Source organism: Selaginella moellendorffii, unplaced genomic scaffold (genome assembly GCF_000143415.4).
Source record: "Selaginella moellendorffii unplaced genomic scaffold, v1.0 SELMOscaffold_48, whole genome shotgun sequence".
In the NCBI taxonomy this organism is placed as follows: Eukaryota; Viridiplantae; Streptophyta; class Lycopodiopsida; order Selaginellales; family Selaginellaceae; genus Selaginella; species Selaginella moellendorffii.
In genome coordinates, this window is record NW_003314309.1 from 867,827 (window position 1) to 893,900 (window position 26,074).

The 26,074-nt window shown below is 42.6% G+C and overlaps 2 protein-coding genes across 2 annotated transcripts; both read left to right on the forward strand.

The window, feature by feature from the left end:
* The first annotated feature begins 12,957 nt into the window (after positions 1–12,957).
* On the forward strand, positions 12,958–14,188 carry LOC9647587 (transcriptional corepressor LEUNIG). Its single transcript, XM_002981270.2, has 7 exons — positions 12,958–12,986; positions 13,036–13,145; positions 13,194–13,343; positions 13,399–13,554; positions 13,611–13,727; positions 13,782–13,988; positions 14,045–14,188. Exons 2-7 carry the CDS (start codon positions 13,086–13,088, stop codon positions 14,186–14,188), a joined length of 834 nt encoding a protein of 277 aa, XP_002981316.2. The 5' UTR covers positions 12,958–12,986; positions 13,036–13,085.
* A 3,214-nt stretch (positions 14,189–17,402) lies between these two features.
* LOC9647400 (DExH-box ATP-dependent RNA helicase DExH14) lies at positions 17,403–25,859 on the forward strand. Its single transcript, XM_024686366.1, has 45 exons — positions 17,403–17,437; positions 17,490–17,837; positions 17,908–17,973; positions 18,028–18,132; positions 18,180–18,479; positions 18,533–18,649; positions 18,699–18,758; positions 18,808–18,879; positions 18,928–19,044; positions 19,094–19,255; positions 19,307–19,372; positions 19,426–19,578; positions 19,632–19,715; positions 19,782–19,856; positions 19,908–20,039; positions 20,089–20,154; positions 20,216–20,281; positions 20,329–20,451; positions 20,509–20,658; positions 20,710–20,922; positions 20,977–21,132; positions 21,189–21,413; positions 21,464–21,565; positions 21,612–21,692; positions 21,747–21,827; positions 21,878–22,081; positions 22,137–22,253; positions 22,303–22,425; positions 22,478–22,567; positions 22,616–22,804; positions 22,863–22,951; positions 22,997–23,087; positions 23,141–23,290; positions 23,342–23,533; positions 23,588–23,653; positions 23,708–23,863; positions 23,920–24,131; positions 24,185–24,350; positions 24,401–24,463; positions 24,511–24,606; positions 24,662–24,829; positions 24,881–25,051; positions 25,117–25,275; positions 25,339–25,473; positions 25,537–25,859. Exons 1-45 carry the CDS (start codon positions 17,417–17,419, stop codon positions 25,603–25,605), a joined length of 5,847 nt encoding a protein of 1,948 aa, XP_024542134.1. The 5' UTR covers positions 17,403–17,416; the 3' UTR covers positions 25,606–25,859.
* The last annotated feature ends 215 nt before the right edge of the window (positions 25,860–26,074 follow it).

Here is a 26,074-nt window from a genome sequence, read left to right on the forward strand (position 1 = left end):
TATCGAACCACAAATTCAAAGAACTCGTTGCCCTCACTATGCTATGCCACTCTTGAGGTTCCTCACCACCCAACCACCCCCGAGCTACCTCAAAAGCTCCACTGCGCCGCCGCTCCACTGTGAGCCCTAGGGTAGGTTAACTCACTAACATATTTAACCAATAGCTTTAAGCATGCCTTGAAGAGGCTAGCTATGCATGATTAACACTTAGTCAAAACTAAAGTGAAGACCATGAGATGGACTTATATCGGTATATAACCTCTTGATAGACAAGTTATAGTATGGGTACCAACATATCAACCTCAAACAACTAAGTTGGACATCACTATTGTTATCCAAGGCGTAGGGCCACCAAGACCAAGTCATGATCTCTCATAGAGTTTAATAAAATGCAAGGTGCAAATGCTACAAAAGAAAGGCACAAGGGAGGCGTCATACTGACATGCAATACTGGGGAATTATGCTTATAAACCAGCTATCCCATTCCAAAAGACTGCAGATGAGGTTTTCAAGCAGACTGCTTTCCATGGACAATGTGATGGTGACGCCTTTTTGAATACAAAAAGCTGGAACCTATCACAGGGAGATCAATGTACATGGAATCAGTTTCAACCGTATTGTTGCTGCGATTGCCAGAGATGTGAAGGAGGAATTATCTGGCTTGACTCCTTGTTCTAGTACATGCTTATCAACCTGGACAAGTACTGGGCAGACTCAAGCTTGACATCGTCAGACTGCCTCGCCATCTTCCTATCCTTACTCATGGCTAATCCACAAGTGATCCTCTAGATTGCTGCCTTCCTTCAAATCCAAGAATGGATGCAAGCGGCTGCTATTAAGGTGCCAAAAAAGCCAGCTAACCTGGATCTGGAGTTCATCCCGCATGGACAGACTAAGATGAACATATGTGAGTTCATCCCTGTCCAACAGTACAAGTCTCCAACGTCCTCACAACACGATGGTAGTGAAAGTAATGTAGCTTTCTCACCTGCACTGTCCTCACAACGCATGCTGGCAAGGTCTCAAGGCCTACCACCGAATCGGAAACGTGATCACCTCGACGGAAAAACGTCCACAGGACTGACATCACAGGAGACGGGCACACCACCATCAATCTCCAAGATGTCTGAGGCCAATGCAAGCTTGAACAAACAAAAGCTATGCAAAAGGCTCGGTGCAAGAAAGCAGCAGTAAATAAATTCTATTTTCTTCTTCCATGTCGCAAATGTGACTTCGGGTATTGAAAGTTACCTGTCGACTAGTCCTTACGGACACTCTTACCTTACTACCACGATGGCAGGAGGTCGGTATTGCTAGACCCTTTATCAGTCCCTCTTGTGCTAGTGGAGTTAACTGGGCATTTCGAGTGTACTTAGACCGGACGAGCATAAGGACGAAATTCTTACGTGTTATTAGTTAAACATACTTAGCCCAGTAAGGAGTTCCCGTCTCGTTTTGTCTTGCACTTGCTAGTGACAAGAACCCTTGCGTATTGAGATTAGTCCCTCAATATCACTACATGATAGCTTACCGTGTCTGCCAAACACCCTTGCTATCATGCCCTTTGTGTTGGTCTCATTTCGGTCCCAAATGCTATTTATGGAAAGTGTCCAGATTTACTCATTTGGCATATCTACGGAATGTAGAGATCGGCCTGAACACAATGGTGTTCGTCCCGTGTCCAAATTCACAATCTAGCGCCATTCCATATTTAGTAAGTTTTGAGCTTGTCCCAGAGACTAACTCCTGGTACTAAGGGGGTGAAAGCCCAAAGCGTGTGTTCCTCAAGGGGGGGGGGGGGCTTGTGGGGGGTTCCAAATGTATAGTAGGGATAGTGGGTAGGTCGGGCATGGCCGACCAACCTAAGGCATAGTCTAGCTCCTGCTTGCGTGCCTGTCCTTGTTCTGCGTCCGGCTTGGGTCTAAGCCCAAGTTTCATTCCATGCTAGCTGGTGGAGTACCCATGTCCTCGCGTTAGGCCACCGGTATGCCGAAATAGCGCTAGACTCCGCTGGTCCTGGCATTGGGATGCTGGTTACTCTAGGACTGCTTCAAGTCGCTCCGGGCCCCTGTCCCTTCACTCTTTGGGCTTTATGCTTGGGAGTTGCTCCGTGGTTCGGTTCCATCACTCCTTGGCTCCATGCTTGGGAGTTTGGCACCGTTCCTTCGTTCAGTGGCCCAAGGCCCTGAACCTCGGGTTCCTATGGACACGTGGCATGTGACACGTGGCATCTGTCACGTGGCACAAAGAGTAGGTTCCGCTTTGTGGTGTTATCCTATGGTAAATCACCATAGGATAAAGGGTAAAAACCACGTGCGCTACATTCCATGATTGGCAACTAATGAAAATGCTCTTGTGATTGCTTATACAGTGTACTTTACACTACATCCATCATTTGGCCAGATGAAAATGGCTGGTCAAAGAGGGAATGGAAAGCGAACAAAAATTCATACACCTCCGATATATCAGTGCCGGATTTGAGAGGATTAGTATCCAAACTCTCATGAGGGAGTGTCTGGAATTGATTGGCCTAGACACAGAACTCTTGGATCCCATTGTATTTGGTTGGAGGTATGAGCCCCAGATCAAACATGACTTTTATAAACCTGAAGAGGTTTTTTGCAACTAGGACACTCTTGAGCCCCTTGTTTGTGAATGCAAACGATAGCCATGGGTGACCTACCTTGACGAGACTGGCCATGTACGAACACTAGATCCAAAGATCCTTGGTTCATGAGCACTCATGGCTGTCATCGAGAAAAGCCTCAATCACATCACTCCAAAACCACTCCAAACAGCAAAAATTATTGCTGAAATTTGTGAAGCTTGGGATCAGATTGCTAGTGTAATCCCAGATGTTTATATTTGCAACTGGCCAAGTAATAAAGTGGCTGTTAAACAGCATATCAACTACCAAATCCGAATAGCATTACAAAATTGCCAAATCACCCCGACTGTAGGTGTGATGACCACCCCTGAGGCACAATGGCAATTGGAGTGGGTACATAAACACTTATACATCAGTGGTGCCAATAAAGTGGCTAACACACCCACCTTCTTTTTCATAATGTTAGCCCACGGGGAAGCACTTGAATAGTGAAGACTTCTCACTCGCGGTCTCAAACAATAATGTCTCTAAAGCACCTGAGAAAGTTGTAAAAAAATTGCTCGGCAACCCACTCCTACAAGAACTTCCACCTCAGCAACTAGATCTCCCTTACCTCATGGGAATCTATAAAGTGCACAAGAACAAAATGCGTTGGTTGACAAATGCAAATGGATGTATCTTCTCAGAAATCACAATCTGCCTAACAGCCATCCTAAAAGGGATACAGGAGGCACTACAAAACATAGTTGATGATTTCTATGCATGGGCAAAGTTCTTTAGAGGAAAGATGAACACATGCTAAATCCTTGGATCCACACAAGAGTTCGAGATCAATCTCCCAGATAAAATCACAACGATCTACACAAAGATATCACCAAGTGCTATGAGGCCTTTCCCCTTGAGGGAAACCAAAACCTTATGATGGCTATGATACATCTTATCACTTTAGCCTTCGTGCACCAAAATCACTTCCAAAAAGACTTTTTTCTAATTCAAAAGAAGAATAGCAATCTTGAGGCTGAATGGAAACCTCTACAGCACTCATCAGTAAAGGCTACCAGAATGGATCCAACAAAAGTCATCGAGCTAAATAACTTCATCAACCGGAACACATATGTCCGGTTGGGAAACAGAGTATGGAGACAAGTCCGAGGAATTCCCATGGGCTTCTCTTGCTCACCTTTGTGGTGTAAATTGTACCTCTTCTACTTCAAGTACAATTTTCTTACTCAACTTGCATGTCTAGGCCAGTATGATTTACTTTGCCTTTTCGAGCACATCTTCAGGTACATAAATGATCTGGTTTTGATGAACAATCTCATGATCCTCCACTTCTTTGACCCTGATCAAATCGAGTCCGAAGGAAATCCATTCTGGATATATCCACTATGATTCCTTGCCATGCAAAATGAGATGGACAATCCATTCATAGGCACGGACAGATCACTAGTGAACCTGTCTACTCATTTCTTGATCCTTCAGATCCAGATCATACGGGTTCACAATACTTTTTTAACCACAAAATATGATAAGCGCCGATCACTTCCATTCAAAGTCTCGATGTACATTCATCAAGATTCAAACTGACCCATGACAAACTCATCTAAAGTAATCCTGGGACAAGTCTTTGCACTTTTCTATCTGATTAATATTGCTGGTGGTATCGTCCTTGAGATTGATAATCTCATTGAATGCTTCGTGGAAAAAGGATTCCATCATTATGCATTAAGACAACTTATCCTTCATGGTCTGGACAGAATTATTTTGACCAGCCCCTTAACACCGGTGCAAGTAGTGCTTGATATTCTCTTTGACATCTGGAGAGAGCTGGCCAATCACCCACCACAGCTCGACGACTCAGCAAACTCAAGCTGAGAGTTAGGGATTCTATCTTCTAAACAATAAAATCCATCACTTGGTCATTATATCGAAATATAATAGATTCAGTTTCTATGCATTTTGGGACTGAGAACAACAAAAGAACAAGTTCCCCCAAACTTACCATGAAGTTCTTGGTTATGCTTTGAACAAAATGTGTAAGTGAACCATTGATTACATTTGTGCTTTGATTGATAAATGGAAAATACAACACAAGCTCTACTCTCTCATTAGAAGACAAATCCCATGCTTTGATAACAAAAAGTTTTTCTTTAAAAATAATTCTTAAAGAAAATCTTGTTTACAGAAAACTCTGTTATCCCATTGACAAGTTAATAGGACACATAAGTAGACGTGGCATGGTAAAAAACAAAACTTTGGATTCTTCACAAAATCTCTCACTGAGAGACATGCTGTACAAATAGGCAAACCTAATTACAAGCTATAGCTATTCGACTTCATGGCTGCAGGCACTGGATTTTCTCACACCAAAAGGTATGAAGCGATGGGAAAAACCCTAATGTTAGGGTTTCTTGCCTGCATCCGCCACCGCTGCATTCTCCAGGAGCGCATCCACAAGCAGAGGGAGGTTGGGCTGCTGCAAGGCTGTGTGCTGTTCCTTGCCCACTCCAGGATCAATAGCCGCTTCGTTGCGCACTGCAAGAATGAGTAGCGCCAACGAAGTGTTTGCTTGGGTATAACTCAAAACGAGCTTACACCCACCACTAAGGTCACGAGGAATCTCACTACCACATTCCTGGCTATGCAAAAACTAGTACAAATGATTTGGTTTCTGCATTTCTCTTCACCTCTGGCCTGTAGGAACTCTTTTCGGCTAGAATGCTGGAACTTAGCGCCACAGCAACACAAGGGGCTTTCATTCCTTGTGATATCATCTGATCCAGTATCTAATCATCCCCTCAGAAAAAGATAGGATGGCAATGACTGGACTAGGCGGTGAGATCCATGAGTCAACAGATAGTGATCAAGCTGAGCATGTTCCCTAGTTCTAGTCCTTGGAAGTCATTTATGATGTGTGGCCTGGACATGTACCTAAGTATATTGGCTCATGAGCATCAGTCGTGCAAGTCTCAATTCATTCTTGAATTCTAGCTTTGTACTTTCACAAAAAAAATGAGAGATAGAGCTAGTGGAGATTGCACTACTAATCCTCATCTTCCATGATACAAGTACCCCCCGGACACCCAAACCGTAGGAGGTGACATAGGAAATGTTTGGAGAGATCATCTTGGTCATGGTTGGTACTGGGTTACGGGCAGATGATCCTACACCTCGAATGAATGTACCGAAAATGGCCTAGTCAATCTGCTTAACCAAAATTGTGCTAGATATTGTCTAACACCATTTTGTGTGTAGGTGCTGGATATGGGGAGCTGGTGCTCATGGGATTGTACCAGACCCTCATTTCATAGCGCAACGGGCTTAGAGTTTAGCTCCAAATTCAGGTGCACTATATTTGGTATTAGAGGAATTGTCTCAACAATTCCTATCCAACTTTTATCGGACTTTTTGACTCAAGTTGCATACGTAGAGACTTTTCTAGTAGATTTGAAGCAACCTGTGTAGGATTAGTTGGATTGCACCATTCAGTAAGAATGTTGTATGCATGTTCAGTTACTGTTAAAGGCATGCATGCAGTTAGTGGGATGGTGAAAAGAAATTGTATTGATGATGCTGAAACCTTTAGATGAGCAAATTGAGAGGAGGAAACTCCTGCTAGGGATGCTACAGAAGAGGTTGAGGCTAAGTTAGAAGAGAAAGAGCCAGATGCTACAGCACTACAGCGTACAACTCAAAAAGTTGAGATTGAGAATTTGCAAAGGGAAATTTGCAAATTGAAGGAGAACAAGAAGAGAAAGAAAGAAGCTAAGGCAGCTAAATCAGCTAAACCTAAGCAACCGGACTCCTCTTCAAGTTCTAAGGACGATGAAATTCTGCAACCACCCCCAATTGCACGAGTTTCAAAGTTCAAGCCTTTGAAACCACCCAATTTCAGAGGCATGCGAGACTATCAGGTTTTGGAAGATTGGGTCTACAATATGGAAAACTATTTCATAGCAGCAAACGTAGATGATCATACGAAAGTTGCCTACATGCAATCTTTTCTCACCGATCATGCCAAAACTTGGTGGCACTAGGTGTGTGCTGAAAAAGGGCAAACTAGAAATTGGACCAAGATGTGGTCTCGTATCCGTAAGAAATACTTGCTGGATGATCTTGGTCTGAGACTTCGTGTGGAGCTACGGTGGTTAAAGCAACGAGGGGACCTTATGCATTACATTAATGTGTTTGCTTAAAAGCGCATTATGATTGCAAATATGAGTGACGAAGATGCTCAAAGTTATTTCTTGGAAGGTTTGAGTTCACTTTCTCGCAATGAGATTTTGAAGTTTAAGCTGAAGACATACCTAGAGTATAAAGAGCAGTGCAGCAAGTTGCCTTTAGTCACTTGCTCATGGAACAATATCAACATCCGTATGCTGGTACCTCAGACAAAAATAAGAATTCTGGGATTAAACGTCGGAAATAGAGATTGGAAACAAAGGGTGGAAGAAAGGTTCTACCTTGGATGCTCACATGCAACGGTTAACAAAGGTGGTGGTGGTTGGAGACCACCAGCAGCTTTTTCTAGTCTTAGGCCTTTTGTTCCTCCTCCTGGTGGGTACAAGCAGTAGCAACCTGCAAAACCTGCTCCTAGTGGAATAGGTAGTGTGGTCATTGTTTCCATTGTGGAGAGTTAGGACATAGGTCCTTGGTATGTCTCAACAAGCATAAGATAAGGTCTCGTGTTAATGTCATGAGGGAAAACGGTGGTGGTGAAGCTGAAGGGGTTGATGAGTTGGTCAATACAAACTATAAGGAAGAGGAGGTGAGTTACTTTCATTACTTTCTTCAAACTTTTCTTGCAGTTAATGCAAACACTGATCCATTGATGTATTTGGTAGGTTTTGTCCGCAGACACCAAATCTAAGTGATGATTGACATGAGATTTACGTATAATGCGATATCTGAAGACTTAGTTAAGTTGTTAGGATTGAATGCTGAGCAAATGTCACCTATACACTTCTGGTTTACTAAAGGTGGGCAAGTAGCCAGAAAATTTGTGAGTGATGTTTCAATAAAAATATCCAAGTGGAAAGAAAGAGTGGACTTAGTAATGTTGAAGATACCAGATTTTTATATGGTGTTTGGTATGGATTTCATCAACAAATATATTAAAGGGATTTATAGTGCTGGACAAAATTGTATTGCATTGAAGTCAGAAGGACGTCCAATGTGTCTTTCCAATTGCAAAAGTGCTCCTCAAAGGATTAGGATGCTAAGTTCTTGACTGGGAGAGTTGCTCAAAAAGCAGCTAAGAAGGGATATTAGACTTTTTGGGTTCAAGTGATGGTAACTCAATTTGAATCAGTGACAGGGTTGATTTTGTACTAAAGAAGATATTGGAGTTATTGGCACGGAATCAGGATATCTTCCCGAAGGATTTGCCGCCATAGCTACCTCCTAGTTGTGAGATTGATTATCGGATTGAGGTCATTTTGGGTTCTAAACCACCTACAAAAGCTCCATATTGTTTGAACATCAAGGAGATAGTTGAACTCAAGAAGTAACTTATGGAGCTTCTTGACAAAGGTCATATCTGACTAAGCAAGTCACTTATGGAGCACCAGCCCTTTTTGTTATGAAAAAGGATGGAACCATGAGGATATGTATCAACTATCGAGCACTCAACAAGATCATGGTCAAAATAATTACTTTTTGCTTTGCATTGATGAATTGTTTAACCAACTCTAAAAGACTAAGTATTTTATGCAACTTGATTTGCGATCCGGGTATCATCAAATATGGGTGGCAGATCAGGATGTGGAGAAGACATTCTTTAAGACTCGATATAGATCTTATGAGTTCCTTGTCATGCCGTTATGCAATGCTCTAGCAATGTTCAGCACTATGATGGATAGAATATTTGGAGATTATATTTGGAGATGTTTTAGTTTTCAGTGAAACATTGGAGGATCATTTGAAACACTTGGAGCTGGTGTTTTAGAAATCACATGAATACAAATTGTATGCTAAAGAAAGTAAATGTGCTTTTGGACAATTGCACATAAACTTTCTCAAACATATAGTTGGTGGTGGTGTAATTAAGGTGGATTCAAAGAAGGTGGAAGAGGTGAAGTCTTGGGAAGTCCCAATCACTGTATCAGATGTTTGTTCCTTTCTCAGTTTGGCGAGATACTATCGAAGTTGGCAGTGTAGAGGAACTAGGTTCCTAAACTGTGATTTGTAGCGCACTTTAAGTAAGCATGGGGAGTCACACCAGACATCTTGGGTGATGCCATCCGTAGATGCATATACAGAGGTTGGGTTTGAGTCCCAACCCTTTAGTGCTTGGGTTCGAGTCCCAACTCACTAGGGCATGGTGATGGGTTGAAATATGAGGACACTCATTTTTCGATGGTCATGGACTCTCAGTAAGGAGACTAGCTTGGGCACACCACCAAACAAGGGATGCCCCAAAGTCGTGATACACGGTTAGATTGCTTGATGTAAAAGCTTGGTATATCTAAGTTGAACACTTTGGTGCAAGTGGCACCAAAGATGTGATGAATGAGATGGGGACACCCAGTCTTAGTTGCCATGGACCCTTGGCCGGAAGGGTTGACTTGGGCGTACTGCCAAGTGTGGGGTGTCAAGACGGATCTAAGGAAGGTGGCTGTGGTGGAAAACTAGCCTACACCGACTATAGTGGCTAAATTACGCAATTTTCTTGGTATAGCTAGTTACTACCGATATTTCCAGCATATGTTTGCAGAGGTGGCTATTCCTTTGACACGGTTGTTGTGTAAGAACGTGCCATTCGAGTGGAAGAAGCCGTAAGAGGAGAGTTTTGTGGCGTTGAAACAATTATTGAGCGAGACTCTAGTGCTTTGCATTGCTGATCCATCAAAACCTTACGATGTGACATGCGATGCAAGTGGTTATGCATTAGGAGGAGTTCTCATGCAAGAGGGATAGCTTATCGTAAGAGTTGAACTTTGAATCCTGCGGAACAACGTTGTTCCACATATGAACAAGAGTTACTCTCTATTGTTTATGCTTTGCGGACGTGGTGGCATTATCTTTATAGTGCAGTGTTTGTGGTGTTGACGGATCACAAACCACTTGTGTATCTTTTCACATAGAAGGAGTTGAACACTAAGCAAGTTCATTGGATGGTCAAACTCATGGAGTTTGGGGAGTTTTCTATTGAGTATCATCCGGGAAAATCAAATGTGGTGGCAGATGCTTTATCTTGTGTTCGTCATGTGACGGCATTACAAACACGGTTTTGTCATCATTTGAGTAAAGTGGGTAGTGAGTTTAGGTAGTTGGTTGAGCATACTCAAACTCAAGATGCTAAGGTAGTCTTTTTACGAGACCAGATGGACGCCCCTTTCTCATTGGTGGATGGGATTCTTTACTATAATGGCCATATATATTTGCCATGGGTGGATGCATTAATTACTCAAGTTTTATACCACTATCATGATCGTCTAGAGGCCGGTCATTTTGGGGGGAAGAAAATGTATGAGTTGATTAAGCGCAATTTTTATTGGAGGAATATGAAGATTGATATCCTCGAGTATTGTAAATCATGTGAATTCTATCAGCGGGTTAAGGTACCATGAGAGAGGCCGAGGAGACTTTTGCAACCTTTATCTATTCCTCAAAGTTGTTAGTGTAATATTTCTATTGACTTCATCACTTGTTTGCCACAAACACAAAGGCAAAAGGAGAAAGTATGGGTTATTATAGATTAGTTGACAAAGTATGTGTGGTTGTTGGCTCTTTAGAAGACAGTCACTGCCTCAAACTTGGCTGCGGTCTACTTGGAGAAGGTTTTTTCTGATTTTGGTTTGCTGGAGGACATCATTGGTGATCAAGATTCAAAGTTCACAAGTGGATTTTGGAAGAGCTTTACGAAGGCTATGCAAGTGACTTTGAAACTCTTGAGTGGAGATCACCCTCAGATGAATGGGCAAACTGAATGTGTGAATCAGGTGGTGGAGGATATATTATGTTGTAGCGTTGGTCAAAGGCAAGGACAATAGGATCTATATCTTCCGTTCGTGCAATTTAATTATAACAATAGCCAACACAGTGGAACTAAGTTACGTCCTTACTTTGCCATATTTAAAAGGCATCCCCAAACAAATATGGAGTTGGGATTGCATTTGAGTAAGAACGTTCAAGATAAACTTGATTTAGAGGTGATTGATTTAACCACAAAACTTGATGAGATTCTAGTGGTGTGCAAACGAAATTTGTAGGCAGCTCAGGATAGAGCGGACAAGTTTGCTAATGAGCATCGTCAATTCCGGAAATATAAGGTGGGTGATCTTATCTTTGTGCAAGTGATCTTTCCATCAAGTGAGCAGTGGAACACCTTGGTGCATTTACAGACAAGGAAGAATGACAAACTTTCCCATTGATATGCTGGTCCATATAAAATATTGGAGCGCATTGGTAAAGCAGCTTATCAGGTGCAGCTGCTAGCTGGGTTGAAAACTCATCCGGTATTTTATGTTAACTAGTTGAAAGGTGTATTATCTTGGAGTGATGAGCCCAATGCCTCCTACAGCTATGGAAGATGGTCCAAGAGCTTGAGCAGGGTTCCCCAGAAAGGGTGATCACTGGTACAACTTGTCCTTGGGACAAGGACTTTGTTGGGGGGGAAGAATTGTTAAGTGTCAACTTTGACCATGTGAATGTCGGTCAAAGGGAGGTTGAATGGTATATTAAGGCATGTTAGGGTAAGGGATTTAACCTACCCTAGGGCTCATAGTAGAGCGAGTATTCTTTTGCTTTGTGTAGAGAACAATAGGCCTAATCATGATCGTTTGTTGCACAAGAGATATGAAAGTGGTGATGAAATTGTTACATAGGGAGTACGTTGGTGAGGAAGATATTGCACAAGGAGCTATGTAAGTTGAGGAATTGGTGGCGTAGTGGAGCTTTTGAGGTAGCTTGGGGGTGGATGGGTGGTGAGGAACCTCAAGAGGTGGCGTAGCATAGTTTAGGGTGACTATATCTCTATCTTTTTGCACTAGATCATAACAACTTCATCTTGCATCGCAGTCCTTCAGGTTTACTTTTGATTTCCAATAATTCCATGAATTGTTGAAGATAACCCAAAGCATTATAAAAGTTGAGTTTCATTTAAAATAAGTAGGAAGTTAAATGTAAGGAGTTAGACCCTCAAGGAAAAAAACCACAATGGGAAAAATCTTGAGAGAAGAACTCCTAGATATTTTTTATGTCATTTCTTGCTCTTGAAGTTCCCCCTGCAAGAAACAAATATAAAGTGTTGTGCAAACAAAAAGGCTTCTTACTAGAGTTCTCTTAAACTTGTAGGATTATTTAGGACTTTCATACCTTTCTTCTTTTTCTTCTTCGGTTTCTTTGTTTCTTTCTCGGGAGGGAGAAACAAATCAGTAATCCTTGCTTCACTTGGTTTGCCTTTTGCTTTTTTGATCACATCATCATCATCATTCACATCAGTACTACTCCCACTATCACTGGAGCTGTTTGAATAGGGATCATGTCCCATTTCTTTCCCCACAGGCCAGCCAGTTGCTTTCTCTCCTAAAAATTTTAGCTTACAATTACTTTTTGATGAGCATGAACAAAAGAAGAACTGCACCTCCAAGTAATACTGCTTGAGATAAAAGATGTAGAAAAGCTAGGTATCCACTCCAAGATGCAAAGGCATCATAATTTTCAAAGCCCAGCTTTGCTTATCCTATGTTCTTAGTGCGAGAAGATTTGAGAGTACCCTTTGACCACCACTCTGCGTTCTTTCCATTATTAGAGAGTTGATATTCAACAATTATTTACATGCCAAGAGGACTAAGTAGACTCTATTATATATGAACATTTAAGTTATTTAAGCAAAGTCAACAATAACAACAAGAAGAACAACAGCAAAGAGGACTAAGTAAACTCTATTATATATGAATAGTTAAGTTATTATCTAAGTAAAGTCAACAAACAACAACAATGATCTAGGACTAAGTAAACTCTATTATATATGAATAGTTAAGTTATTATCTGCAAGCTAGGCTTGGGCCAGGTTCGGCATCTCCAACACTCGCATTCTTCGGAGAGTGGCTATGGCGGACGAGGGCGTGCGGCATTCTCGCACTAGCTAGGGTAGGCGCTGGCGAAATTTCGGCTGGCATTTGGCGACAGTAGCTTCTGATCGATCGGCACCTTGCTCGTGCGCCAATTCGGTGCCAGAAGCCATGGCACAGAGCAACTGGGAGGCGGATAAGATGTAAGTTACTGCTGCTGCCACTAATGCAGGTGGTTCCAGCTCGCGCTATCGTGATCTGGGTTCTTGATGAAATGATCGTGTTTCTTACGCTTGGATTGATTGATTGAGATGATCTCTTTAGCAGTACGAAGCCGAGTCCTAATGTCGACGCGTCCAAAGGTGAGTTTCGTGTGTCCTTTTTTTTTTTTGAAGGTTTTATTTGTAGCAGATTTTACGTTCAACGAGGTGGGCTGTCTTCGTGCCAGTACAAATAAAGTTATGTGCTGCCATTTCTCTTCGAGTGGAAAGCTATTGGCCAGTGCTGGCCATGAAAAGAAGGTGAGCTTCACATTTGGGAGTTTTCTTTTCTGAGCTCTTACAATGGAGGCCGTGCTCTGGAATATGGACACGCTAAAACTCCGGAGTACATTGGAAGAACACACGTCTTTGATAACCGATGTTCGGTTTAGTCCAAATTCGATGCTGTTAGCGACATCATCCTTTGACGAGACTGTACGAGTATGGCATGCAGACAATGTGAGTTCTTGAATTATTCGTATCTCTTGGTAATGACTTGTTCATTTTCGTGCAGCCAAGCTATTCCTTGCGCACTTTTACTTGCCATCAAACATCGGTCATGTCCTTAGATTTCCATCCAGCGAACAAAGACCTCTTGTGTTCGTGCGACAGTGATAGCGAGATCAGGTACTGGAGTGTAAGCCAGGGCATCTGCACCAAAGTCTTCAAGGTGAATAGCTCTTACCTTTGAGAGTTTCGTTGACTGGTTTTTGTCGATCTTCACAGGGTGGCATGACTCAAATGCGGTTTCAACCGCGTCATGGCAGGCTTCTTGCTGCCGCCGCCGAGAACCTAGTTTCTATCTTCGATGTCGATGCCGAGACATGCAGGCATTCTCTTCAGGTAAACGAATCAATACGAGTTTTTTCCAAACCACCGAGTCTGTCCGTCTTCCAGAGGCACACAAAGCCAGTGCATTCCATATGCTGGGATCAAACCGGTGACTACTTGGCTTCCGTCAGCAAGGACTCAGTCCGAGTCTGGACTCTCCGCTCCGGTGGCGATGGAGAATGCGTTTACGAGCTATGCTCGAACGAGAACAAGTTCCATTCCTGTGTCTTCCACCCGAGCCATCCGTCGCTACTCATCATCGGCTGCTATGAGGTAGGGAAACCGATAAATCTCTTCGAAAGTTGTGTAAACGTTTCGCTGTCTCGCAGTCTCTGGAGCTGTGGAACATGGTCGAGAACAAAAGCATGACAATCCCTGCGCACCAGGGCCTGATTGCGGCCTTGGCACAGTCGCCAGCGACGGGCATGGTTGCGTCGGCCAGCCACGATAAATGCGTGAAGCTGTGGAGATAGAGAAGAGTTCACACACAAGTTGTGGAGAGAAGACGATGAAAGGAAGTGTATTACTACTCGGTCAAATGTTTGGCCTTGATATTTAGAGATTGTAAGGCAATACCCTAAATGCATTGGAAATTGTCTTATGGACATTTTAAATGGAATTTCTGTTTTTAAAGGTGTAAGTGTGATTTGAGGAACTTTTGAATTGGCCTAATACAATTTCACAGTTTAGAACTGTTGGTAAGGCATGTTTAAGTGTGAAATTAGAACTGTTGGTAAGGCATGTTTAAGTATGAGGCATAGTCTAGTCAATGGACATATATTCTTTAATAGAATAAGGATAATACCTTCTTTAAGCAAGAGTTTCTGTAGTGAAAGACCAAAAAGAGTAATGGAATTTAGAAATTCAACTGGATAATCTTCTAGGTGTTCAGTATCAACAAAGTCAATATTTTTATAAATATGTATATCACTAGGTAAGGAAAAGACTAACATTATTAATAAGAAAAGTATCATCATTAAGTGGGGTAAGTATGACTCTATTAGATGCAACATAAGGGTCTGAAATATCCTATAAAGATGGGAAAACAAAATTAACAATAAAGGACATTATTGCCTGTGTGTAAGATAATACAATAGATTCTGAAAGCAAATTGGGTAAATTTACGTAATTATTACCATTTCCAATTTAAAAAAGCTAATCAGCTCATAAAAAGTTGTTTTCAATTAGTCTCATATTCCTTTTTAGTGGAAGTTGTCACAAATGTGACTTCGGATATCGAAAGCTACCTGTCAATTAATCCTTTCAGATATTCTTTCCTTACTGCCATGACAGCAAAAGGTCAATATTGTTGGTTCTTTTTATTAGTCCCTTTTGTTCAAGTGTTAGTAAATTGGGTTTAGCACCTGTACTTAGTTAGATGGACATAAAGTAGGAACTCCTATATATTTCTTGCTGAGCATACTTGGCCTAGCTTTTAGTTCTCTTTTGTTCTGTCTTGCATTGGCTTGACAAAAACCCTTATGTATTGAGAGGCAAATTAGACTTGCCAAATATCAATCTCAACATATAATATGATTCTCTTAGTTAACCAATAAAGTTAGACTTAAGACCCACTCTAATACCAAATATAAGCTCTTGAGTTTAGATTTCCTGAGAGATCACTCGGCTTAATACTATTTAAACCCAAGGACACTTAACCCCAAATATCCTAAGATCTTTAATTGATGGAAAGAGGGGGTGCACTCTTGTTCATGAGCCCTTTCCCTGTATATTTAAACTCTTATGAATTGTCTTTCAAATTATTTTTTTTAGTTGTTTACAAAAAGTAGCTAGTTGAGCAAAATTGCAATCTTTTGAAAGAAGAGATTGAAAGTTTGGAAAGAGTAAATTTCAAATTAAAGACTTCCTCAAATCTTGTTGTTAATACTGTTATGCCACAAATATCAATATTAGATCAACGTACACAACCAGTTAGAAATAGGAAAGCTATACAATATAAATCTTCCATTTTGAAAAATGTACAAAAGAAAATCTAGGTAGCAAATAAGTTGAAATGCATAGTTATAAAGACAAATTACATTAATGATATGGTTAAAGAGTTTATTGTTGTGACTGAGTTATCAAAAGGTATAATGTTAGAATCTATGAAAATTCATCCTATACCTATACAAAGGGAGAACAAGGAAAAAGTATATTTAACCTACAAACACATCTATCATCATATCCATCAGACAAATTTTATAGTTGCGGAGTTTAAGAAGTGTTTTTAAATTGATTTTAGTGTTCAGATTTATATTTATATTTTGGTCAAATTTACTTGGAAATATAGATTAAATCAAAATTTAAAAGATGAAGAGTGTTTTTTTTTTGGTCCTTTTTGTGCTTTTTGTGTTTGTCGTCCATGTGACCTTGCTCGATCCACGAGAATTTGCTGCTTTCTGTCCTGGTTTTCATTGCGTGTTTTCTTGTGACTTCATTGTGTTCTATGAAGGTCTGTGAGGATGTGACTTTCATTGTCAGGAATTTCTCCTGCTGGTGGTTCAAGATGATGTGTCAAGATTCTATAGAATATTTGAAAAAGAGGATATTCCAAAGAGTCTAGTGATGACAGCTTGGTGTGAGCCAGAGAGGCAGACCCAAAGCAGTGACACGGCAGTGCAAGGCAGTTGGGTCAGTACAATGTGCCCACATTGTTGGCAGGAGTGGATTAAATTGTTGGTTGAAGTTTAAGCCAAGCTGTTAGAAGAAGAGAAGCTTCACATTCCTTTGCAACTCTTGCAGTGTTGAGTCCAGGGTTCTGGCTTGGTGGCCATCTTGTTCATTTGGGATCTGCAAGAGGGGACTAGAGAGCAAATCACAAACAGTGTCATTGATTTCTATGGCAAGTGTGGAAGTATATCTGCTGCTTAGCACATCTTAAATTCCTCCGTGATATCCAGGGATGTGGTTCTGTGGAACATGCTGATAGCAGGCTTTAGCCACCAAGGCAATGCAGCCAAAGTGGTGGAGATGAGCTGCTAGAGGAGGGTGCTAAGCCGGATGAATTTACGTTCCTCTTGGTTATTGCAGCGTGCAGTGCTGTGAGATGGATCTGAGCAGGGCCAGAAGCTTTTCCAGGAGATGTGGAGGTATGGCGTAGCTCCAGGAAGAGTTGCCCAGTGTGATGCGAGCAGCCTGAATCAAGGGAGGTCCACTGTGAATTGCCAAGGGAGGATAGTGTTGTATTTCTCCTTTTTCACACCAGCTAATCGTTAGTTAAGCTGTGCCGATCTCTGGTTGGACATCCACAATTTTTTTATGAAAAACAGGCCTCAGATCGGATGGTTGCCAGAGGTTAGATAGATAAAAATAAAATAAAACAAACAGAACATTTGCGTATAGTTTTATACTAAGTACAAGAAAAAACAATTTCTCCTTGAGATTACAATTGGCATGACTATAGAGCCTGAACTTGGTTGTCTGTAAAGATGCTGGATTTCTTCAAATGATAAAGGCCTAGAACTGAGATGAAGAAGAGACTCTGTCTGTGGTCTGTCCATCCAGCAAGCTCGAAAGAAGGCTGGCCTCAATAAAGTCTTTAGGAGCAATCTCTTGGCAAAGCCGCTGAGCGTGGTGATGGACATATGCCTGTGATGCCATGCATAAGTGAAAGTTTGTTTGAAGGAAACGTAGTTTAAAGGTAGCTTAATCTCGAGGCCATGTTAACATGGCTCTAAGTCTGGTCTTCTAGGGTTTAAGAGATGGAGGGAGCGATGACGCAGGTATGCCGCGCTCTCGCGATCTTCGTTTCCAGATGTAATGCTTGGATTCAAGGCGCGCCGGCTCACCGCCGCATTGCGATCTCCCGGCGACGAGAATGGGCGGATCTTCGACGTGGACAAGGCCTACCTCGATCGGATGAGGATTTTGGAGCGGTTGCGGCAGCACTATCCGTCGGCTGCCAAGGAAGGAGAGGCGGACGGCGTTGAGTTTGGAAGCGATTTGGATTTTCGGGCGCCGTGCAAGGAGGAGAAGCGAGTTGAGACGATATTCACGAAGCCAAGGGAAGATCCTCCGGCCATTGTGAATCTTCGATGGGTGCAAGACATATGCAAAGAGTCTGGGGACGAGCTAGCCTTTGCAGTGTGTCGCGTTCTGGAGTCATCGGACTCTGGAGATCAGGTAACAAGAATGAATTTGGAAGCTCTCATGTTTTCTCTTGCTGTTTTTTTTTTTCTTTCTTCTCTTACAGATTGCCGGCTACTTGTTTGATCTTATGGGGGATAACGGATTTGAGCACATCCAAGTTTTGCTCCAGGTTTTTCCATCCATCTTTGTGATGGTCAGTTGTTTAAAGTTTTACTTCTTGCAGTGCAGGAAAGAGCTCGTGGAAGCGTTTCACAAGGGTCTGTCTCGTTTGAAATTGGAAAATCCTTCTCAATCAAACCAAGGACGTGTACCGAGCTATGGCACTCAGGTATTAAGTTTCTGCAGCGAACTTGAACTTACCTTTCATGGTTTCAGGTTAGTGTACAGACTAGTTTAGATCGCCAGATCGATAAACTGCGACGAAAAGAGGAAAAGAGACATGGAAAACGTGGGGAAGAATCGGAGCTCGACTGGACTGGTGGATTTTCTGCCGTAGTTGATGCTAGCGAGAGGCCTGATGAAGGGATAGAAGGTCTAGTTGGGAAAGGTGATGGTTTCACTGGCATGACCGGGGCATCCCTTCCACCGGGTTCTGTGAAAAAGGTTTTCAAAGGCTACGAAGAGGTGCAAGTACCACCCACACCAACATCGTCGTTGAAGCCTGGAGAATTCCTGGTACGGATAACATGGATTTTTCTCTGCTGAAAAGTTTCTGCTTTGGTGGACAGGTTAAAATTTCCGAGCTTGATGACATATCACAGGCAGCTTTCCAAGGGTACCAGACCCTCAATCGCATTCAAAGCCGGATCTTTCCAACAGCGTATAACAGCAACGAAAACATATTGGTACCCGAAAAACTCATTATGGTTCATGTATCCTCTTATACTTTGGCAGGTCTGTGCACCGACAGGAGCCGGAAAAACTAACATTGCCATGATCACGGTTCTACATGAGGTAAGTAAACTTTTATAGACTGTTTTGTCTATAGTCACATTCTATTTAGATAAGGAAACACTTTAAGTTTGGAGTTCTACAAAAAAGCGAGTTCAAGATCGTCTACATTGCTCCAATGAAGGTGATCAGAATGATTCGTCGTTATTTAGATTAATCTTCGCTTGTAAAGGCACTTGCAGCGGAAGTAACAGCAGCATTTGGTCGAAGGCTTGCACCACTGAATGTTGTTGTCAAGGAGCTTACAGGTGACATGCAGCTCACCAAGAGAGAGCTTGAAGAGACGCAGGTTCTTAAACTTGCCAGCAAACTTTTGATTCTGACTCGTTCCTTGGCAGATGATCGTAACCACACCGGAGAAGTGGGATGTGATCACACGAAAAACCAGTGATATGGCTCTCGCGACTCTTGTGAAGTTGCTTATTATTGACGAGGTGCATCTTCTAAACGATGATCGTGGAGCCGTCATTGAAGCACTTGTTGCGAGAACATTGAGACAGGTCTTACTTTGGTTTTCTTATTGTCACATTGTTTAATATACTAGAGAACAGGTCGAATCAAGTCAAAGCATGATCAGGATTGTTGGCCTCTCAGCAACTCTACCAAACTATATAGAGGTTCTTTTGCTTTTACAAATAAGTGATCTTGAGCTAAAGACTTTGTTTCTTAGGTGGCTAAGTTTTTGAGGGTGAGTCCCGAAACCGGGTTGTTCTACTTTGATGCAAGTTATCGTCCAGTGCCTCTGATGCAAAACTACGTGGGCGTCACTGAACCAAACTTTGCGCTACGCAATAGTATTATGAATGAAGTGTGCTACGGAAAGGTTCGGCAAGCAAATTTAGGAATCCATGCTGATAATAAACGTTGAATGTGTAGATATTGGAGGCGGTTCGTCACGATCAGCAAGCAATGGTCTTTGTGCATTCTCGGAAAGATACCGTGAAAACTGCTCGTATACTGGTACCAGCCCTTTCGTTTTGTTGTTTTTTTTTTTTCTTTTTTTGGTTTTTTAACCATTTACTCAAGGTTGATATAGCACAAAGAAATGGCGAGATAGGCCTTTTCTTGAATATGGATCATCCTCAGTATGGAATAATGAAGGTACTTTTCTGGCTGCATTATTTTATTGTTCTTGGTTTTTCTTTGTCGCAGAGAGAAGCTTCGAACTCAAAGAGCAAGGAGCTTTGGGAACTCTTCCAGTCCGGGTTTGGAGTTCATCACGCTGGGATGCTACGCTCTCAGAGAAACTTGGCAGAACGTTTTTTTTCAGAAGGGCTCTTGAAGGTATACCGTCAGTTGCGAGAATCTTGTCCTCAAGGGTCTGATATTGCAGATTTTGGTTTGTACTGCAACATTGGCCTGGGGTGTAAATCTACCAGCTCATACCGTCATTATCAAGGTAACAGCCATCTACATTAATGCTATCATTTTTGTTGTCTAACTCTTAAAATTGGAAACAGGGTACTCAACTATACGATCCAAAAGCTGGTGGTTGGCGAGAACTCGGCATTCTTGATGTCATGCAGGTATACAACGAACTTCTCTTGACTTGAGATTGAAATGGCTTTTTTAGATTTTTGGACGCGCAGGGCGTCCGCAGTTTGATTCAAGTGGAGAAGGAATTATTATTACTACCCATGACAAGCTTGCACATTATTTGCGATTGATGACGCACCAATTACCCATTGAGAGCCAAGTAAGATCAATGTTTACTTTCATACCTTTAGTTTTTCAACCTGCTTATCACTTGCAGTTTGTAAGCGCTTTGAAAGATAACTTGAACGCGGAAGTGGTTCTTGGAACTGTTACTAACGTTCGTGAAGCGTCAACTTGGCTCAGCTACACATATTTGTTCGTGCGAATGACGGCCAGCCCGCTAGCTTATGGATTGGAATGGAATGAGGTATGAGCCTTTTCTTACTTAACTTATTATTAAATGTAATGTGGTTCATAGGCCATGAATGATCCTCAACTTGTTGCGAAACGAAATGCTCTAATTGTAGATGCTGCTCGTGCGCTGAATAAGGCAAAAATGTTACGTTTTGATGAAAAAAGTGGCAACTTCTATGTCACGGACTTGGGCCGTGTTGCAAGCCATTTTTATCTTCAATACAGGAGTGTGGAAACTTACAACGAGATGCTTAAGCAGCATATGAGTGATAGCGAGGTACCTATTTTTGTTGTTTGTACAAATTGACGTTCTTCGTGCCTACGTTTGCAGCTTTTTAAGCTGGTCTCGCATTCATCTGAATTTGAAAACATTATGGTGAGGGAAGAAGAGCAACAAGAAATAGCTAAGCTTCTCCATACCTCTTGCCCTTTGGAAGCTTATGGTGGGGCTGAGAGCAAATATGGAAAAATCAACGTTCTTATACAAGTGAGTAATATGTAGCGGGTATGCACGCGATTACGTAATTGCTTTATTTTTCTCAGGTCTATATATCTCAAGGTTACTTGGATGGGTTTTCTCTTATTGTTGATAGTGCCTACATAAGTGCAAGCTTGGGACGCATTATGAGAGCGTTGTTTGAAATTTGCTTGCGGCGTGGCTGGTGTTCAATGTCGGCAATGATTCTAGAATATTGCAAGGCTGTAGACCACCGTATTTGGCCTCATCAGCATCCTTTGCGACAATTTCACGGAGTCCTTTCCCCCGAGGTTGGCTTGCTAGAATCGCTTTTGCTTCGGCTCTAAGTCTTTTCTGTCAGGTGCTGCGTAAACTGGAAGACCGCGGTGCTGACTTGGATAAACTTTATGACATGAATGAAAAAGAGATTGGCTCTTTGATCAGCAGTCCCTATGGGGGAAAGGTAAATGGCTCTTCAAGTAACAGCCTCCAACGTTATTCGATTTCAGCTGGTACGTCAATGTATGGATCACTTCCCGTTCATCAATCTGTCTGCAAACGTGAGTCCAATTACGCGGACTGTTCTTCAGGTAAATGAGCGTTTCTGTATGTAGCAAAATCTCAACTTTTTTCTTCGGTTGTAGGTCACCTTAACTATTACCGCGGATTTTACTTGGAAGGACAGGTTTCATGGGACGGCTTTAAGATGGTGGATTTGGGTGGAGGTATGTCGACCAAGTCTTTGGTAGCGAATTGAAGCTGGTTGTAACTGTAGGATTCGGATAACGAGCATATTTACCACTCGGAGCACTGGACATTGACCAAGAAAATGGTGGCGGAAGGAAGCCAGACAATTTCATTCACCATTCCCATTTTTGAGCCAATTCCCTCGCAGTATTACATTCGTACCATTTCGGACACGTGGTTACAAGCGTCCTACCTATATACACTCTCTTTTCAGCATCTTATCTTACCAGAGGTACGTTTCGTGTTTGCTAGCATGACTGTATATCACGCTCTTGTTCTCTACGCAGCTCCACCCTCCACACACCGAGCTACTAAACCTTCGACCATTGCCGGTGTCAGCCTTGAAAAACCAGAAATATGAAGAACGATACAAGTTTTCACATTTCAATCCTATCCAAACGCAGGTACTGTCATCCATTTAAGGAGTTACCGGTGACTCAATGTCGTTTGCAGGCTTTTCACACTTTGTACCAAACTGATCATAATGTTCTGCTGGGCGCTCCAACTGGGAGTGGAAAAACAATATCCTCAGAGCTTGCCATGCTTCGCCTTTTTAACACACAACCAGATATGAAGGTAACATCTTTCTGTTTTTAGAGATGTCGTAGCTAAGAACTGTGCACTTCAGGTCATATACATTGCTCCTTTAAAGGCTCTTGTACGGGAAAGAGTTGACGACTGGAAGAAAAGTCTGGTACCCACGCTTGGAAAGAAGCTGGTATGTCAATTTTCCAGTAGTTTTTATGACGATTCAACTGTGTTGTAGGTGGAATTAACGGGCGATTTTACTCCGGATTTACTTGCGTTGCTTGAAGCAGATATCATCATTTCAACTCCTGAAAAATGGGACGGTATTAGTCGTAGTTGGCACAACAGAAGCTACGTTACAAAGGTCGGCCTGATGATCATTGACGAAATACATTTGCTAGGCGCAGACAGAGGTCCGATCCTTGAGGTAGTGGAAGTCTCTTTTGATAGTAAAGTTGTCAGGAAATAACGTAATTGGTATGCAGGTTATAGTATCCCGGATGCGCTATATTTCTTCTCAAACCGCTCGTCATGTTCGATTTGTTGGCCTGTCAACGGCCCTTGCGAATGCAAAGTGAGTCTTAGGCATGCAAGACTCACGTTTAATATTTTGTTTCAGGGATTTGGGAGACTGGCTGGGCATTGAAAATGTTGGACTGTATAATTTCAAGCCAAGCGTTCGCCCAGTACCACTAGAAGTTCATATACAGGTAAATTAAACAAAACATGTACTGCTACTGCAACGCTTTGCTGCTTCCTACAGGGATATCCTGGGAAGTTTTACTGCCCTCGAATGAATAGCATGAACAAACCAACTTACGCTGCTATCAGAACACACTCGCCTTTGAAGCCGGTTTTGATATTTGTCTCTTCTCGTCGTCAAACTCGACTTACTGCCTTCGATCTCATTCAGGTATGCCATTTAGCTTTTGTTCGATGGCATTTTGTAATTTCATTGTACCAGTTCGCAGCCCAAGACGAACAGCCACGCCAGTTTTTGCAAATGAATGAAGAGGACAACAGCATGATTCTGTACAAGGTTGTGGATAGTAGTCTAAAGCACACATTGCAGTTTGGGATCGGGTTGCACCATGCTGGTCTCTGTGACAGTGACAGAACTCTAGTTGAGGAGCTCTTTTACAACAACAAAATTCAGGTAAACACTTTTTCGTTTTTACGATGGTCGATATACCTTTTGTTTTCTGAACAGGTTTTAGTTTGCACGAGCACTTTAGCTTGGGGAATCAATCTCCCAGCACATCTAGTTGTAATCAAGGTATGCGTTTGCTACTTGATTGTTGTCTTGAATTGGGAAATCTTTTTTGTGTAGGGGACCGAGTATTTTGATGGAAAGTCTAAACGCTACATTGATTATCCTATCACGGATGTATTGCAAATGATGGGCCGGGCAGGACGGCCCCAGTTCGATCAACACGGAAAGGCTGTAATATTGGTTCATGAACCGAAGAAAAGCTTCTACAAGAAGGTTTGATAGCTCAACGACGTTGGACCGATCCATCTTAACGTTCTGAACGGTGGCAGTTTTTATATGAACCTTTTCCAGTTGAAAGCAGCTTGGTTCACCACCTTCATAATCACTTGAACGCAGAGATAGCTGCTGGAACAATTGCAACAAAGCAAGATGCTCTTTACTATTTGACATGGACGTATCTGTACCGGCGGCTGGTTATGAATCCAAGCTACTACGGTTTGGAAGACACAGCAGCTGAGTCCGTCAATCATTTCTTGTCAAGGTGATGTTTTCTGCCGATGCTCTCTTAACATTGACTGCTTTGCTCTCTTTTAGTCTTGTAAATGGCACACTTGAAGCACTAGATGACGCTGGGTGCATCAAAGTGAGCGAAGACAACGTAGAGATACAGATGCCGGGACTCATTGCTTCAAAATACTATCTTCACTACACAACAGTAGCACTTTTCAGCTCAAACGTACACTCTGAGAGTTCATTGGAGGTACGATCGTTGAAAAGGTAGACCTGTGGCTGATTGATCTTTGTGAGCAGGAGCTATTACAGCTGCTTTCATCTGCTGCGGAGTATGACGAGCTTCCTGTCCGGCATAACGAGGTACAGCCGCTTCGGGTTTTCGTTTACTGACCAGCACAACCTTCCAGGAAAACCTGAATGCGATTCTTGCGCAGCAAGCACGAATGCGTGTGGACAATAAGCTGCTAGATGACCCTCATGTGAAGGCCAACTTGCTGTTTCAGGTAAAACAGAGAACGACTAGCTCGTGAATCCAGCGCTGAAGTTTCATTTTATCAGGCTCATTTCTCACGACTGGAGCTGCCAATTTCTGACTACGTGACAGACACGAAGTCAGTGCTGGACCAAAGCATACGTATACTTCAAGCGATGGTGGATGCTGCGGCCAATGGAGGATGGCTGAGAACGACCATTCGGGCTATGCAACTCTTGCAGATGATTATGCAGGTAGAGCTGATGATTTCATTGCGATGTTATTATAATTCGCGTCTCTGACAGGGAACATGGTCTGATCATTCGCCTTTGCTCATGCTGCCAAACACAACCACGGAGCTCTTGCCTTCGCTGCCATTCGCTACGTTGGACGAGTTCCTGTCCTTGCCGTCACAACGCTTGCGCAAGCTGTTCGAGCGCTTTATGTCTCAGTCCCAAGTTCACGAAGTCATACAGGTGATTATCTCCACGCTTGACGGGTGGGTTCTTGTTTGTGACTTTGGTCCTTGTTGCATTGCCAGGCATGGAATTTTCTTCCACGAATCGATCTTACGTGGAGGATGCGAGATCAAAGGCTGAGTGAGGGGGACAAGTTCACGTCGTTCGCAATAGACATCGAAGTCAAGTCCAACAACACAAGGAGAAGCAGCACTCGAGCTTTCCTGCCTCGATACTCGAAAGTGAGTCTCGCAGTTTCGATTGAGTAACACTTTTTACATTTTCCTCTTGTGCTTGGTTTTTAGTCCAAGGAAGAGGGATGGTGGATCGTTGTAGGAAGCACAAGTACTTGGGAGCTCTTCGCCATGAGGCGCGTGAGCATCAAAGACAAGCGTCTCAGCACAAGCGTTGCAGTGCCAAGAGTTCCTGCGGGAACACAGGTAAAGAGGATCATGATGAAATTTTTCCTGGATTGATTCTCTTGTTTGTTTTCGTGATTCCAGGAGATAGCGCTGTTCCTCGTCTCAGATTGCTACGTTGGCCTCGATCAAACTCATACCATCCCGGTTTAGTCCAATCTCTCTTTCGTGCTTTCATTCCACACGAACCAAGTGCTAGAAATCAGAGCAAATGGCGATCTCTGCGCGGACGAGTTTGGCGTTCTGACCCGATCCGATACAACTGGGATCGATCGATCGAACGACGATCGACGAGAAGATGGTCTCAATAGTATAACACCAAGCTCTTCAATCTGCTCGTCCGCCTCATATGAATCAAGTTCTTTTGTTCTTTCGCCATTACGTTTTAAGCTTGTTGTTTCTACTAACATTCGAATGCTGTCATTTTTTGCGCGATATATACCGTCACTGTGCCTTCTTCTCCCGCCCCACGCAGCTTGGCCGCCTCCCATTGGCCAAGAGCAAACATCCGAAAAATTTCTCACGCAACCATGGCTACTGACCCTGGCCCGGGCCTGGGATCCAACGGCCGGCAAGCCTCCCCGCTATCGCTTTATATGTATAGATGGCTAGCCACTTTTCT

Excerpts from the sequence above, each read along its gene's own strand:
- LOC9647587 (XM_002981270.2), top strand. The coding sequence starts at position 13,086 with ATGTGCTGCCATTTCTCTTCGAGTGGAAAGCTATTGGCCAGTGCTGGC. Across the intron at positions 13,146-13,193 it reads GTGCTGGCCATGAAAAGAAG|GCCGTGCTCTGGAATATGGA; the intron begins GTGAGCTTCACA and ends CTTACAATGGAG. Across the intron at positions 13,344-13,398 it reads GAGTATGGCATGCAGACAAT|CCAAGCTATTCCTTGCGCAC; the intron begins GTGAGTTCTTGA and ends ATTTTCGTGCAG.
- LOC9647400 (XM_024686366.1), top strand. The coding sequence starts at position 17,417 with ATGGAGGGAGCGATGACGCAG. Across the intron at positions 17,438-17,489 it reads TGGAGGGAGCGATGACGCAG|GCGCGCCGGCTCACCGCCGC; the intron begins GTATGCCGCGCT and ends CTTGGATTCAAG. Across the intron at positions 25,052-25,116 it reads AAGTTCACGAAGTCATACAG|GCATGGAATTTTCTTCCACG; the intron begins GTGATTATCTCC and ends TTGCATTGCCAG.